This window comes from Vidua macroura, chromosome 8, assembly GCF_024509145.1.
Source record: "Vidua macroura isolate BioBank_ID:100142 chromosome 8, ASM2450914v1, whole genome shotgun sequence".
Lineage (NCBI taxonomy): Eukaryota > Metazoa > Chordata > Aves > Passeriformes > Viduidae > Vidua > Vidua macroura.
The window spans coordinates 4680140-4695836 of record NC_071578.1 but is presented as its reverse complement, the minus strand read 5'-3'; the positions used below and the strand labels follow the sequence as shown (position 1 = coordinate 4695836).

The 15697-nt window shown below is 43.7% G+C and overlaps 1 protein-coding gene across 5 annotated transcripts in view; it reads left to right on the top strand.

The window, feature by feature from the left end:
• Window positions 1–15697, top strand: part of TACC2 (transforming acidic coiled-coil containing protein 2) — a 118299-nt gene that overhangs the window by 51738 nt on the left and 50864 nt on the right. Inside the window, exon 1 of one of the 5 annotated variants that reach the window (XM_053983998.1) lies at window positions 9341–9808. The exons of the other annotated variants lie outside the window; for them this stretch is intronic. Coding sequence (XP_053839973.1) covers window positions 9741–9808 — 68 coding nt within the window. The 5' untranslated portion in view covers window positions 9341–9740. Of the gene's footprint in view, window positions 1–9340; window positions 9809–15697 lie in introns of those variants that run through there. 5 annotated transcript variants of the gene reach the window in all.

Below are 15697 nucleotides of genomic sequence, written 5' to 3'. Positions count from 1 at the left end.
TGAACCGTGTCACAGGCACTTCATAATTTGAGAGAAGTGCTGAAATATTGCTAGAGAGTAGCTGATTCTTTATGGAAGCCCTATGGACAGAGCTGGAAAGTCTCTGAGGAGCTGCTCCATCCCTTTGTGCTGCGAGGAAGAGAGATGGATGTGATTTGTTCTGGAGAACAAAAAGCAAGTGCTGGTTTTGAGCATGTCCTCTGCCGTAGCCTCACTGCTTGCTTTGAAAACTGCACCTGTGATGTTCTCTGTGGCTGATGGGAATGGAGAGCTGGGTCCTCCCTGCTGTTAGTTACCAGATCAATTTTCTTTCAAAAGCTAAAGCAGACTGGAGTCTGAACATTTTGAGAGACTTTGGATGGACAGGGAATGTCTGTTATTCTCTGAAATCAAATATACATTTCTGTCTTACCTTACTAATTTTCTGGAATTGAACCTGGAACCACTTGGAAGCACAGCCACAAATCTCTCTGAAAGCAGAAAGTCACAACAGTGTTTACACAAAGCTCTACTTTCTGTGTTGTTGGTTTCCAAAATGTTTCATAATGCTTCCCTGGGAGGAAGCAAAGCTGAATAATTGGTGTGAGGCAGAAAAAACAGGATAAGCTTTATGACTTCTGGGTTTTATTTGCTTGATCATATGCTGAAAACAAGTTTTCTCCTTTTGCCCACCTTCAGAGAGGCTTGGTGTAAAACTAAGGAAATAAAAATCAATGTATTGCCTTCATTTTGGACCAACACTGATAATCCTAGACTGAGTTGCTTTTAATGATTTATTCAAAACCAATAAGGGATTAAATGGGATTCAAAAACTCAAGGGTTTTTTCCCTTGAGTGAATTTAACCCTTTTGAAAGGAATGTGTTACAACATTTAAATTCACAAGTGCACTGAGCAAGGAAGAGATAAGAAGTGCAAGTGAGGGATACAAATGCATCTTTCTTTCCAAAATGTGGGAGTTTGGGTTTGGGGTTTTCTGGGGCAGAAGGGAGGTGTAGTTTTGTGAGTTTTATGTTTGTCATGTGAACTGAATAGTAGTAGTGTGTGTGTCTGGACTGTCTGGTGCACAAGTGAAGTGAAGTGATGCTTTTTTTAGGATAGCAACAGATAGAAGGCATTGAAATGAAGTTGTTTAATTCTTATAAACAAAACCCAAGGATTTCTGTTGAGGCTTTGTGGCTGACACCACGAAAAGCATTTACCATCTCCTGAAAAACAGCATATAAAATAGATACCTTCCACAAAAAAAAATAGATACCTTCCACATAACCAGCCAGCCTGTAAAAAATGGACAGGAGTGAGCCACAGTGCTGCTCTTCATCCATTTCCACCATTCCAGGTTTCTAAAGGAGATTGTCTCCTGAGTGTTGTGTTTAGTACTGCTCAGCCCCAGGCAGGAGGATGCTTTGTGTAGACATCTTCAGTTAATTACTAATAGCATCAAATTCTGGGGTGTCTGTTGTGTTTCAAGCCCAAAATGTTGTGGATTTTCTTGTAGCTGGCTGTGGGGCTGGTATGGTGGGGTTAGCTGTGTGAGCCCATGATGTGGGGGGACAACAAATAGCTACCAGTAGCTCTATTTTTAAAAGGCAAAGCATTAATGGGTGCTTGAGACAAGTGGGAAATGTCACCTGTTTTCTAACCACTTGCTGGTTGGGAATTTGGGCTCTCTGGGGTGTTCTGCCTGCAGGTTTGCTCAAAGAGAGCAATTATTTGTGTGTCTTGTAAAGCTGCTCTCAGTCTGAGGCGGTGGACAAAAGGGTGATGGTAGCCCTCTGTTTGCCTGTTATTCCTGTGTATTTCACAGGTTCCCTCAGGCGATTTATGGTAATTTCCGTGCTGCTAGAACAGGTTCAGCAGCATGAAAATGAAAATGTCATTACGCTAATTAATCCATCCACAAGGAGTCTTAGAACAGCACTGATCATTCTGCATCCTACAAAAACCATGGCACTTCATATTCAGAAATTACACTCCAGGCTTGGGATGCTGTTCCTTGGCACTGTGGCACACACAGTGACAGCTCCTGACACTGCCAGGAGGGTGGAGGACTTGTATAGGATCACCTCTTGTCCTAGAGCAGGTAATACATGAGCTAAAACTGTTGTCAGGTGTATTTTGTATTTCTCAATAATCACTGTTACGCTAAAATATGGCATGTGCTTTTGGGGTACTCCAATGCTAAATCTTCTGAAAACAAAAGCTTAAAGGAGCCATTGAAACATACTAGACATACTTCAGACCGATTTTGTGTTAACTCTCATGAAATCAAATTGAAACTGTAAGCTGACTTCTTTAAGGCAGTCATTTGACCACCCATCCTTAGCAGCCACAGCAGAGCGCTGCACCGGGGGGGGAATACTGTTCCTGTCTGCTTTCTTCGTCCTGCATTTTCAAAATCTAATTCTTTACTTAGGCCCTGAGGCCAGCAGGCCTTTGGATTCTGCTTGCTGAAATCTCCTGCAACAAGGTGCTCCCAGAGAGCATTATCAGCACTGATCTTGTCAGCTGAGGGCAGGTGCATGAAAACTCTTAAAAATGTCAGTCCCCTCCTGGCATTAGGCAGCTCCTCTCCTAACAAGCCTGGCTCCAGCTGCCCTAGGGATCTTACACCTCAGGATGTTTAGAGACTTAGAAAGAAGCATGGAAGCAAGATGGGCCCCTGTCGTCTGTGATGGTGTTTTTGCAATTCTGTTGTTTGGAAATGTCAACAGAATTTGGGCATTTGGCCTGTGGACATGGTCTGCAGAGGCATTTTGAGCAGCAAAACAAAATCCCTCCTTTGGTGTGGTGATGCTTGTGGTCCCAATCTGAAGCCCAGGCCAGAAATTTGGTAAAGAGGAGTTTCAAGTTTTGTTTGTGATCCGAGGAATTTGAGCCTGGCTCTTACAGCAGTAGTGTGATAGAGCCCAAAATCCAAAGCAGAAGTGTCTGTGCCTGGGCAGGAGGGGAAAGCCACGGAGCAAATGGGAGAGCAGAGGCTGCAGGGGTGAGGTGTGAGGGGTTTGGCTGCCCTGACCCCAAACTCTGTCTCCTCTGTGGGTCTGTGTGGGGCAGAGCCCCTCTCCTTCAGGGGAGCACCCACACCCAGGGCTGTGCTCAGCTCCTGGGAACCTCCTCTCCCACTTGGTGTGGCTCCTTAGTTCCGTGGGAGGCTTTGGACCGTGGAATCCTGCGGGGTGTGCAGTTCTCACGTTGCTGATCGTAATTCACCGCCGGCCTCTGAAAGCCTGGAGCCCCCCCAGCAGCACCGTGCAGGGCCCCTTTTGTTATCCTCTGCCTTTCCCATGCTGGACATTTCAGTAACTAAGCAGGCATCTTGGTTATTCATAACTCTTAATGCCATTAATCTCACTTGCAATTTAGATTAAGCAGTGACCGTAGCAACCAGGCAGTGATCAGTGGGGAGGGGGTGCAATTATTTATGTTTTGTCTTGGTTTTATTTTTATTTGAAACGCGCTCTAATGTTTGTTTCTTGTCAGCTTCAGTGTCCATCCTGGCTGCATCATCACAGGTCTCTCCTGTTTCCTTGGAATTAGCAGATGTCAGTGGGCTCAGGCTTAAAACTCTGGGACATTGTGTGTTTTCATGAGGAGCGTATCAATGCAAATAAAGCACTCACATTATGTTAATCTAGATAAGTGGTGGAGCAGACAATGTGTCTATCAAAGTACTTGATCTGTAAGAACAAGTTAAATCTGTGAAGCTTTACAGCTAGGATCTCCTTGTGTCGTTTGGTGGTGTATAATCTTGTACCGTGGTGACATGGATAGGGCTGTGTTGTGCCAGGTGATGTACAGAGGCAGTTGAACAAATTGCTTCTGTTTTCCTTGAAAACCATATTGAAAAATATCCCACTCGTTTAACACTCTGCAATTATTTTACTGCTCAGATTTCATTTACACTCTCCAGTTGTGAATCAGTGCCCCACTCTTAGACCATTGAAAGATAAATGCTGAGCAAAAACTAATCCAAAACCTACAGCTAACAAAAAACCACCAAACCAACAAACCTATGGTTTCAGTCTGAAGGTCTGTCACTCTCCTGTAGGGCTGAATTTCTGATTTATCTGTACTGGAATGGAATTAAGCTAAGGAGAACTGGATTTTAGAAGGATGGCAATAAATGTATCTTTAAATGGCTAATTATAGACTATAATAATATCTTAACTATATCATGACCATAAACTGCAGTGCATGTCTGTTTATTGGGCATTGCTAAAGCATAGATGTTCCAGTTTGTGTTAACCTTTCACTGGTTTTTGCCAGTATACCAAAATGGGATAAATGTGTCACATGTTTTCACCTAACTTTTGTATTTGTTCTTTTATTTGTAGCACAAAGACGCTCACAAAATTAAGGGGGAGAAAGAAAAAAAGAAATTTGCTTTTTTTTCACTGCTCTTGCTACCTGATAGCAGCAAGAGGTCACAGCTTGGCCCTCCAGGAGGTGGTTTGGGTTATCATCTTTCAAAATAATAAAGATTTTTCATTTTAAATTATGGCCTGCTCACATAGAGTACTGTGGTGTCCTGGTTTTGGCTGGAATAGAATTAATGTTCTTCTATTCCCTGGCGTAAAAACAAAAAAAAAAAAAAAAAAAATTGAATCACACCTCTGGAGACAAAGACTGAAAATGGGTTTGGTTGGATTTCTGTGCTTAGCTGTGACTTTCTGAAGGAGGTAGTGACAGCAGCAGTGTTAAATGTTGTCCCTGTCCCACAGCAGTGCAGGTGGTGAGCTGGAGCATGGAGTGACCTGGCTGGAATAAAAAAAGTACATGATGAATGTGGTCTCACAGAGATTCCTTGTGGCACATCTCTGGGCATGACGTAGGATTGGAGTCAACAAGAAAACGGGAATGAACAAAGGAAGGGTAGCAAATTCCTTGTGGTGTTCCAGCAGCAGCTTCAGCTCCTTGAGAAGGAATTTTAAATTACTCTCCTTTAGGGAAGTGGAAATTATAAGATACATCCTCTCTTGTTGTCTGAGAGGGAGATGAGACTAAGGAGTAAAGGTCTGGCTACAGGAATAAGAAAGTCTTGATTTGCAGAATAAAAACAAAGCCAAAGGAGATAAAGGTGTCCCAGGACTGACAAAATGCACGGTGAGCAAAGAAGCACAGAATATGCACAACATATCTAGACTTAGGTATTTTTGTGCAGCCTATAATGAAGAATGCTTGAATTCTTTAAGAGCCTGTCAGCTGCCTGCTGTATAACCCTAGGAAAGATGAACCCCACCCTGAGTGTCCACATGGCTGAAAACAGCCTGCTCAGCCTTCCCTGGAGCACAGAGACCAGCTCTGGTCCTGGGAGACCTGGATTTCTGCAAGGACTTGGCAGACAGAGCCGGATCAGCAGAGGCCCGGGAGGGCTGCTGCTCCTGCAGGGCTTTCAGGGCAGGGGAGTCTCCAGCCTTGGGTGTCCTAAAAGGGCTGTCACCACTGCACTTCAAACTGTGTCAGTCTTTAATGTGCTAATGTGCTCTCTAACGCAGCCAGCCTCCCCAGGCATGAGTTTGCTTTGCCACTCTGCCCCTACAGAGTCACATTTTCCAAGCAGTTTGGTCCTTTCAGTCCTTCAGGAGAGATGTTGCTGTTCCTTAGCAGTCTGATATTGTGGACAGCCTTGCCATGAACCCTTTGATTCCAGGCAGCCTGGAATAAGAGAGGCTTTGGGGTGAAAGCTTCTTCCCAAGCTGCATTCAAGGCTTTGGGGTTCAAAGGTAGTATCATTTAAATATATATATATATATATATATACATATATATACATATATATTATATATATACACACACACACATATATATATATAAATTATCGAGGGTTAGAATTATGTTTAAACAATAATCTGGTTTTTTAAAACATATGCCCATCTTTTGTTCAGTTTTTTTATAGGAAATACTGTTCCTTAGAGCTGTGGCAGCAGCATTCAGATCCCAGAGAAATCCCTTTTTGCTTGGGATGTTTGGTTGTGCTCTGTCTGTGCATTTTCTTTTATATGGTGCCTGTTTCTGCACAGTACCTCAATAATGCTTTGCAGCTTGGAGGTACAGCTTAATATTCACCCCTCCTTCCCTAGGGAATAAATGTGTGAGGAAGGCTTTTCTTTCAGCAGGCTCTTTGATGTTCTGTGTATGTGTGGTCATGTTTATAACTTGTGTAAATGCCTGGCACGATGGACACTGAAGCCAAGAGCAAAGAAACAGAACATAAATTTCAGTATCTCAAACCTTATCATGGTCCTGCTCAGCCTTGTTTTTTGATGGAAGCCAAAAATTTCAAATTGGGTGCAAGTGACCAAAGTTTGAATTTATATATAAACATGAAATGGAGTAAGACCAAATATTTAGGAGTCTGTAGAGTGTTTTAAACAACTAATCAGTGGACATCCAGTTTCAATAAAACATTTATTTAGTAGAGGCCAAAACATGGCTCTTGCTTAAATGGGTGAAAGAGGCAAAAAGAGAAAATGATTAATTTTAAAGGATGGTACTGAATACTGAAATAGGCTTTTCAGCAGTGGGATCACAATAAGTGGTTACATGGCTTTTAAACCCTAGGCTGAAGTGCCTAGGGCATCTTTAAATCCTTTGAAGCTACAATAGGATTTTTTTTTTCTTTCTGAGCTACATCTGTGTGTTTTTAAGGTTCCAGAGAAGTTCTTACAAAATGTACTCAGAGTGTCAACACAGTTCTTGTATTTTTAAAAGCCCACACTAAATTTAGTGCTAAGTTGATGCTTCTTGGCAGGCCTAAAGGGTGAGCTGGGGCCAGGCAGGAGAGGTGGAGCTCCTCTCATCTGAGGTATTTCTTACTAGTCAGGGTGGGCTGCAGCTTTGTAGTGTAACAGATCTTATGGCCAAATCAGAAGTAAATCTACATTTTGGCTTCTTGCACGGGTTGGCCAGAAACATCAGTTTAGTGTTTGTTATTGCATCCCATAGGCAGCAAACTCTCCAGTCCAGGGCTCAGTTACAGCACACTTTTTTGTGAAAGACCATGGCCAGCAGGAGTTCACGTTGCTGGAGCTGAGCTGCTTGGATGGTTATTTCTCAGGGGGAAGAGTGAAATCCTGTCCTCTTTATGAGCAGGGGAAGCTCAGAGGCAGTGAGCTGTCCTGTGGTGAATCTCTGAGCTGTGCACAAGAGCTGAGGGGAGAAGGAGGCAGTGCCTTGCCTGTGACACCCCTGACCATAACCCAGAGCCCCCTGTAACCCAGACAGGACGTGCAGAGCGAGCAGGGCCACAGCTGGGCTCCAAAGGCTGAAGCCCTCCTGCATTTCTGTGCAGTTTGAATGTTTGTTGCATAGAAATGTTGAAGAATGGAAAAAAAAAAAAAAAAACCAAAAACCTGCACTGGACAGTTCCTGAAAAGACCATGCTGCCTCAGAATAGGATTCAATCCCAACCTTCTTTTATTAGGGCTTTGTTTATTTAATAAATGTACATGTGAAACTTGAAGGAGTTGACAGAGGCATTTTAAGTGTATTCTTTGCACTTGCTAGGAGTATGCCTGTTTTCCTCACTGTCAGGACAGTGTCCCTGTTTTCCTCACTGCCAGGACAAACAGTGCCTGTGTTCTCCCTCTTGGCCTCCTTGGTACCTGGTAGGGCTGTACTCTGTTTGGTGTTTGCCTTTCTAGGGATTTTTCTTTTCTCTGAGTCTTCCTTTTCTCTGTATTGAATGAAATCCAGCAGGGAGCTATTATGATATTCAAAGACTAGGTAGAGCTATCACACACTAAAGTGAGCTTGCAGCTCAGCCTAACAGGAACTCTGGATACAGACATGGAATTTTAGTCTGTTGGCTGGTACCATTGATTTCCCATACTGGATGGAAATCCTGGAGTTATTAACTATTTCAAATCTACTGCCAAGGAGTATATAGGACATTTTCATGCACTTTATGCACTTTTTGTGTGTTCCTCACTTGTGAATGGCAAATACAGAGGCTGTAGTGAGCTGCCACCACCTCGGCAAGGGAGGATCAGAGCTGGGCACTACTGCAGAGTTTGGGGGTCACTTGTGGCACCCAGCCCTGCTCCAGAGGTTCTGGAGATCAGTCCCTGAGAGAGGCACTGCTGCTGCTTCCCTGGTGGACTTGGAATAAGTCTTGAGCAATGGGATGCTAGAAATGAGGGTTTGACTTTTATCAGAAACAAAACAACCCCAAAATTATAACTTGCTTGGAAGCTTGTGGCTGAACAAAGCGCTGGCTCACAGGCTTTCCCCATAGTTAAAAAAAAAAAAAAAAAAGCAGGGAAAAGAATGTAATGTAATCTGTTTTGATGCTGTTCATAAAACAGAATTAAATTTTAGGCAGCCTCTGGAAATGAAAAGTTCTTCATCTTCGCTAAACATCCTTGTTTCCTCTTATCTCAATAACAATTTATTGTGGGTGCACCCGGAGAATCAGAGTGTATTCAGTAGTCATTCTCCTGTCAAGCAAGAAAACCCAACTGGATTTCCATTTATGCAAGCAGAGGAGAAAATCCCAAAACTGTTGAAAGCCTGAGCCTAATGAGGCCTCCACTAGAGCATAAAAGCTGTGCTGTGATAGGTGCTTGGAAGTCAGCACGTTTTAATATCTTTGTTGAATTTATCTGATCCTTTTGACCCCTCCGCCCTGTGATGTATCCAGAATTGTTACACAGCTTCAAGCCATTTGTATCCCTAGAGTTTCATTCCTGATACAGGCAGCAGTGCAACTGATTTTTTTTTTTTTTTTTTGCTCCTTTAATGATATGAAACACGCCTTGTGTGTGAATCACCTGTTATTTGCCAACAGCAGGGATGTGGAGAGCGATGGTGCCCATCCTTTTCAGCATCTTAGAATTCCCAGTGCCCTGGCACCCCCTCGATGATTTGTAGGGTTTGGAATGCTGTACTTTGTGGTCTTAAAGATCCTCCCCACCTACATCCCTGTCCAGCAAGGGGGTCTGTGCAGGCAGGAGAAGAATGGTTAAAGCGCCCCAGTGTTGGATGGAGCTGCTCCCACTTTGGCTTGTTTACCTTGGCTGCTCATGATATTCTCCCTACGTTCCTCACGGAAGATTCCATTTTTTTTTCCGCAAGAGGGATGAGCTCGCTTGTGAAAGGAAGAGAAAGCAGCCGTTCTGCTTCTTAGTGCTCCGTGCCGGCGTCCCGATGTGCGCGGCTCCTCGGGGCTGGGGGGCAATGCGTGCGCGGCGCCCAGCGCACACGTGCATTTGCATTTCAAATCGGCTGAGTCAACACAATATAATGGTCCTGCCTGTAGGTCCTTAGAGAGCCACGGTAGCTGACAATGTGTGCTTAAAGGGAGGGTCTGCTTTTCTTCGTCTCCTTCTTTTTTTTTTTTTTTTTTTTTTTTTATTTTTTTTAAGCCGGTTTCCATAGCCAATAGTACCGTTCCAGGCGCCTGCACCGGAGCTGTTTGGACCACTGTTGTTTAGCAGATGATTACCCCGTCACGGCGGCCGGGATTTTGTTTTATTTTCTAAACACCGTTCATTTGGACAGAAAAAAAAAAAAAAATCAAAACAAACCCCAAAACCGAACAACAACCCACCGCCAAAACTGGCAGCAGTTCAGAGAAGAGAAGCTGCCGAAGCGCTCCTGCCCGTGCTGCCACTGATGCGAGCAGCTGTTTCCATCTGCACTGCAGCACCGCAGCCTCCACAGAGCCGGAGCTGCCGGGGGGATTCCGGAGGAAGCCGGCCTTGCTGTCGCCTAGCCCCGAGCCCAGGGCACGCTGAGGATGGGAGGCTCGCAGTCCCTGCAGCAGGCACAGACAGGTGGCCTGGTCCGGGAGCCGTCTGAGGCCATGTAAGTGCGGGTGCCTTGCTGTCCCCAGCCTGGGCGCTGCCTTGGGGGTGTCTGAGGCCTTTGTTCGGCGCCGGCCGCGCTCGGTGCGGGGCAGAGCTGGGCTGTGGGCGAGCTCTGAGCCGCTGCCAGGGCTCCTCGGTCGGTGTGTGTGTGCGCAGTGCCTGCCGGCCATACGTGCTGTCTTCCCGTGTTTCGGGTGTGGGGTCAGTCAAACACCATGACCATTCCCAGCGAACAAAACGCCAGCCCCTTCCCCCTTTCCCCAAGCCCACCACCGCCTCTGTTTTCGGCTTAAAACGCGCGGCGTGGAGCTCCGTTTCACTGTGCTTTTTTCAGGGCTTCTCTGCGCTTTTCTCTGCAGGATACTGTTTTTTCAGGTCACATCAACCTTGTCACGTCCATCCCTGTCGTGGTGTTACATCCCCTGTGAAGCATAAGCCAGGTGTCCTTAGGTCTCACTGAAGGCCGGCTCGGAAAGATTTGCTGGGGGAGGGAGGAAAAAGCAGACAATTTGTGCTTGTTCAAAGCGAGTTAGCATTTTTCTGGGTGGTTAAATCATGTATAAAAGTGCAGAAATGTGTATGTGCATGCGGGAATAGCAGCATCGTTTCCCATTTGTGAATAGGATTTTGTAGGTTATTGGTAGAGGATTTATCAGTTTACTTAGCCAACAGCCTTTCCTCCTTAACCCTCCACCCCAGGCTAGTAAGCTGGAATGCTAGAGCATGGACCTTACCTCTGAATGGATTTTAGAAAGACTGCCTTGTCTCCTTTTGTCATTACAGTTCTAATAATCACATTTATCTTAAAATGTCTGACTACTGCATTCATTGCTGAATATGTATTTTGGTAAGTTTTAGGTATTTATCCCTTAGGGCTAGTCTAAAAACGAACGTCATATAGGTCTCTTTAAATCTTTTTTTTTTTTTTTTTTTTAATGTGTGCTTGTTAAGGTAGCTCTGATTATGGTTGAAACATCATTTGTGTGTTTGAGATAAGTGCTTCAGAGCCATTGGGGAATGATAGAGCAGTAACTGATAGTTTTGCCTCTGTAATAGGCCTTGCATGTAGGCATCTGCTCCCTATTGTCATATTCCAGTGTATCAGCAGATAGCTTTGCTTGACAGTGTCTTGTTATATTTGTAACATACAGGCCTAACAGCTTTTCTGCATCCTTTGTTCTTCTGATGCGTAGCTTCAACAATTAATATTTTTACCCCTATAATTCCATCTGACATTCCTATAAAAAACATCTATTTTAATAATATGGTAGAATAAATGGATGCCTCATTGTCTTTAAAGCACTGTAAATTGCATTTTCATCTGCACACACTGCTGTTAATTATTGACAGTGGTCCAAGGACTGGGCAATAAAAGACATGTTGCTAAAACAGGGTTCAGGATTTTTAGCTCCAGGTTTCACAGCCTTTTAAGAATGCATTCTGTTGGATGAACATATTGATCAAGGTGTATAAGTATATGTTTATACATTTGGGGGGCACTTGAGTAAATTATATTGTCATCTCTCTCAATGACTCCTTTTATATATAAACCTCCTCATCTTTTGTATTAAGTCATTCCTGTGGGGTTTCAAGATGATCTTTTAAGGGCTGACATAATCAACAGAAACACTTTTAGCACAGACATCATTCAGTAACTGTTGATGTCCTTGGGAAGAGTTTGTGGAAGGTATTACTAATCTTGTATGAAATAAATCACCGAGAGATTGTGCTGCTTTATTCGACTAAATACTCTTCAAAGTGAGATAAGAATGGAGGTGTTTCTCTATCCTTGAGAAAACATGGGCCTGTTTTGTAAAACAAGAACATCCTCATAGCATGTCATGGTCATCAGTTCTGGTGTGAGGTTTTGACTTCTACTCTTATCACTGTAACTTTTACCAGTGCTTTTTTTTTTTTTAAATGAGGTTGCATTTGGCTTGCTTTGCACACATAAGCAAATTCCTTAATGGCAGTGATGGCTCAGAGGCAGAAACATCTGGCCATGTCCCAGGCAAGTTTGGCAGCTGCCCATGCAGTTCCAGCATCCCTGAAGTCATCACTTCTGCCATCAGCAGAGGCTGATTGCCCTAAGGAGAGCTGCTCCACAAAGGGAGAGCAGGGTTGGGTTTGGCTGCCCTGAGTTCATTAGAGTAGGGGGGTGTCAGTCAGGAATCATTACTGGTGTAGAATAGCATCAAAAAAACTAGAGGCAAACAAATTCCTTAAATAGCTGCTGCTTTAGGAGTTCGTCCAAAGTATCCTATGATGGACTTCTTGATTAAACACTAGGGAAAGTTGTAGAAATAAATTGGTGTTAGAATCCATGCTGAAAAGGGGTCTAGGTTAAGATCTTAGGGTGTATCTATGATTAAATATGCCCTTTTTGCATGCATATGCCAAATTCCCAATTTTAATGTGATTTTGTTTCAGCCAGGATAAAAGTACTTGCAGTAAACCCACTATTGGTACTGACAGCCCGGGGTGTTCTGTTGCGCATTGTAGATTGTTAGCACTCACTGGCAGCAGACAATTGCCCTTTTATTTAAAGAAAAAAGAAAAGTCAATTTGGAATGATAAAAAAGGGAAAGCCCAAGGGAAGCCCCTGACAATAAAAGTTAACTGCAGATGAAAGTGGGGTGGCTCAGACCTCGCTGCTGACGGTACGAGCGCTGTCATGTGCTTTGCTAGTCGCAGCAGGCACCCTGGTGGCCACAGATTGAGCTCGATCAGGGGCACGTTTCCATCAGATAATAGGAGTGGGCTCTGCTGAAATAAAAGCCGGTGACAGTGAGATGATGCTCAGTGTGCACGGATCCGTTGGATGCACACACACACATCTGGTGACAGCGTCCTTGCGGGCGCTGTCTGACATGCCCTGCTCAGGGTGTGAGCAGAAATCAGCTTGCCAAGTGCTACCACCTTCATCTTCAGTGCTTTTATGTGTTAGAACAGTATATTTCTATCTTTTGGCAGTGTTTTTTAAGTATTAGCAAACTGGAAACGTTGCTAGGGCTTTAAATGCTGGGAGCTCTTAGGCATTTGTCATCCCTGAATCGTATTTTTTTTTTTTTAAGGGGAAAGGGTTTCTTTCTCCTGAGCACGAACCACACCTTGCTTTTCTGGTTGCATCACGGTTGCTGTCCTTGCAGCAACCGGGCAGGATTTACATTCAGTGCCCATTTCTTAATCAGCCAAAGGGGTGCTGATGTGTTATTTCCTCCCATCAGGAGCTTTATGTGCTGTGTCTCTAACGTTTGCATCCCTTGCCAATCCAAGAGGAAAATGACTCAAGCCTGAGCCAGCTCCCACTGAAGTTGATAGTGAAATGCCCACTGACTTCAGTGGGAGCTGGAGCAGGCTCCAAGAAAGAAATTGAATGTCACTGATCACTGGTAGCAGGCCAAGATACTGGTGTCCCGGTGGGTTGGTTTTCAATATTTCTTCTGCTGCTTGGTCTTTTCTTTTGTTTGTTGGCTACTGGAAAAAATTAAACTAGATAGTCTCAGCCTTCTGCACAGGAGATGTGAGCAGTTTTCTTTGTGTAAGGGTCTGTATACACATGTATTTATAAAAGTTATTGCTCCATATGCGTAAAAAAAACCAGCCCTTGCTTGCCACCACTTTTTTTTTTTTTTTCACATCTTCCAAACCTGGAAGAATCCATTGTGTGGTTCTTAAAAGTTTGAAAGAAATCAGTCTGGTAAAATATTTGCACGGTACTATATGCTCATACATAGGAAAATGGTCGAAATAAATATATATACATGGAAGAGCGGGATATATATACATATATAAAATTTAAAAATATTGAAAGAATTTGGGTCTTGGGAGGAGGGGAGGCTGCTGTTACTGAATTGATCTTTAGTCTGAGTTAATCCCTTGACAGACAGTTTGTCAGCTTATTATGTAAAAACATAAATTTGTTTTCTTCTTCCTCTCACTGACAGCCTTCAGTGAGCATCCCCATCAGTAATTAGAGGATGCTCTATCTGCTGGGTTTGTCTGCTAAATAGGGTGAATCGCTGGAAGCCATGGGGATGTTTTACTTAAGATGTACCAGAAGTAAGGAGGAGATTCTTCTGTCAAGCTTCCCTGTCTTTCATTCCAGCCTCCCTTATTTGAGCCCAAAGGATCTCATCTCTGAAGTCAATGACAGCGCTCCCTTTGATATGAGAGGTGGTTACATCAACCACTTCTTCTGTCACTGGAAGTAGGCAGGTCACGTTTAGCCTTGAAAATAAAATGAAAAGACCCCAGCCTCCCTCAGCCCTCTATTAACAAGGCACAGCACACGTCTGGCAAACCCATGTGTGCTCTGAAGCTCTCCATAAGGAGTGGGGTGCCCTATGCCATGTGTAATGGAGCTGCTGTCATCTATTATGTATTATGACATGCAGGCAAATTGGAAAATAAAAACCGATGTGAGGTGGTAAAAACATGAATGAAAAGGCATTTCCTGCCACATGCATTGTGGCTGTCATTTACCAGCAGAGCTGTTTCCCTGGCTGCGTTTGCTTTTTTGCTTTTTGCTTGCCTTGACCCAGCAGTCAGAGGATCTGATTGTTGGATTTAAATCAAAGATGCTCTTCAGTGCTGTGTGTTTCAAGAGGTAATAGTCTGGGTGCTTTTAATGTTGCTCTGACATGATTACAGCACCCAGAAAAGCAGTTCTATCTCTTATAAGCACATTTCCTTTGTTTTAAGACCATACATCTATAATTTTTTTATTTGCTATATCTTAGGGATACCATTTCCTTATCCGTCTCTGATGCTTTGTAAGGATTTAGCTGTGTACCAAGCTTCTTAAGTAGCCCAGGTAAACAGGCTTTTGAGTGGCAAGAGGCAGAGTTGTAATTACAGCTAGAAATCCAATGCAGTTTGCATTCTCTTGGAGAAAGTGGGCGGGTTTGCTGTAGGAAGCAAACAAGCAAATGTATTTTTTACTATGAAAAAAGCAAAGAAAGGAAAAGTGTCATTTCTCTTCAGAGCCTTAAATGCTCTTAAGCAACCATCTGAATTTAGTAGCAGGCTACAGATATCATGTTTTGTATTCCCATTAGAACCAGCTTAATGGGGAAAAAATTCAATTAGCTTTCTTTTTCTGCTATGGTCTTAAATTTTCTTGTAAGGCAGGTTTTGTCACCATTGATGGTGACACTAGACAAGATGGTGAGATCCTTCCTTGGCTCTGGAAACCAAACTGGAGCTTGCATGTGAACTGAATTTTGGTTGAAGCAACTGCCCTGTCTTAGGCAGACCTTGGGGCAACTGTAGAGCTCTGTTTCTTGTTTGTTGCTGCCCTGCAGTATTGTTTGCTGCAGCTCCTCTCCCTCTGCTGCAAGGAGTGATTCAGGGGATGAATGGATGCTTGGGAAGCCTCTTGGAGAGGAAGAACTGGGGCTGTTGGTTCTGTTGGGGAAAATACGTAAACTTTGAGAAAATCTGTCTCTTTCTGTTTTAAACTTACTTGATTTTGATTAATTGGAATCCTTAGAGTTATGTCCAAATTTACACGATACAGGTTTCCTAAACAAAAGCAGCTTTTTTTGTAGGGCTTAATGTAAACCAGGTTGTATCTTACACAGGGTACAGTTACAATCACATAAGCTCCTGCTCCTTTAGAGCTTTGATTTCCTTCAGCATAAAAACCTGCGTTTATTGGTCTTGTTAATAACAGCCCATTGCTCTCCTTAGAAATGAGTCCAGCATTGTGCCAGGAAAAGGGTTTGGTTGCTAAAGGAGAGGAAAGATGAGCAGGGAATTCAGATCCCCTTGTTCAGGTTCCCAAGTGCAGGACCAAAGTGGGAGCTTGGGATGGGAAGGTTCAGGTTGCTCCTCACCTGGCTGAGCTGTGGGCAGTCCAGCTGGTGAAATGCCACTGGAGATC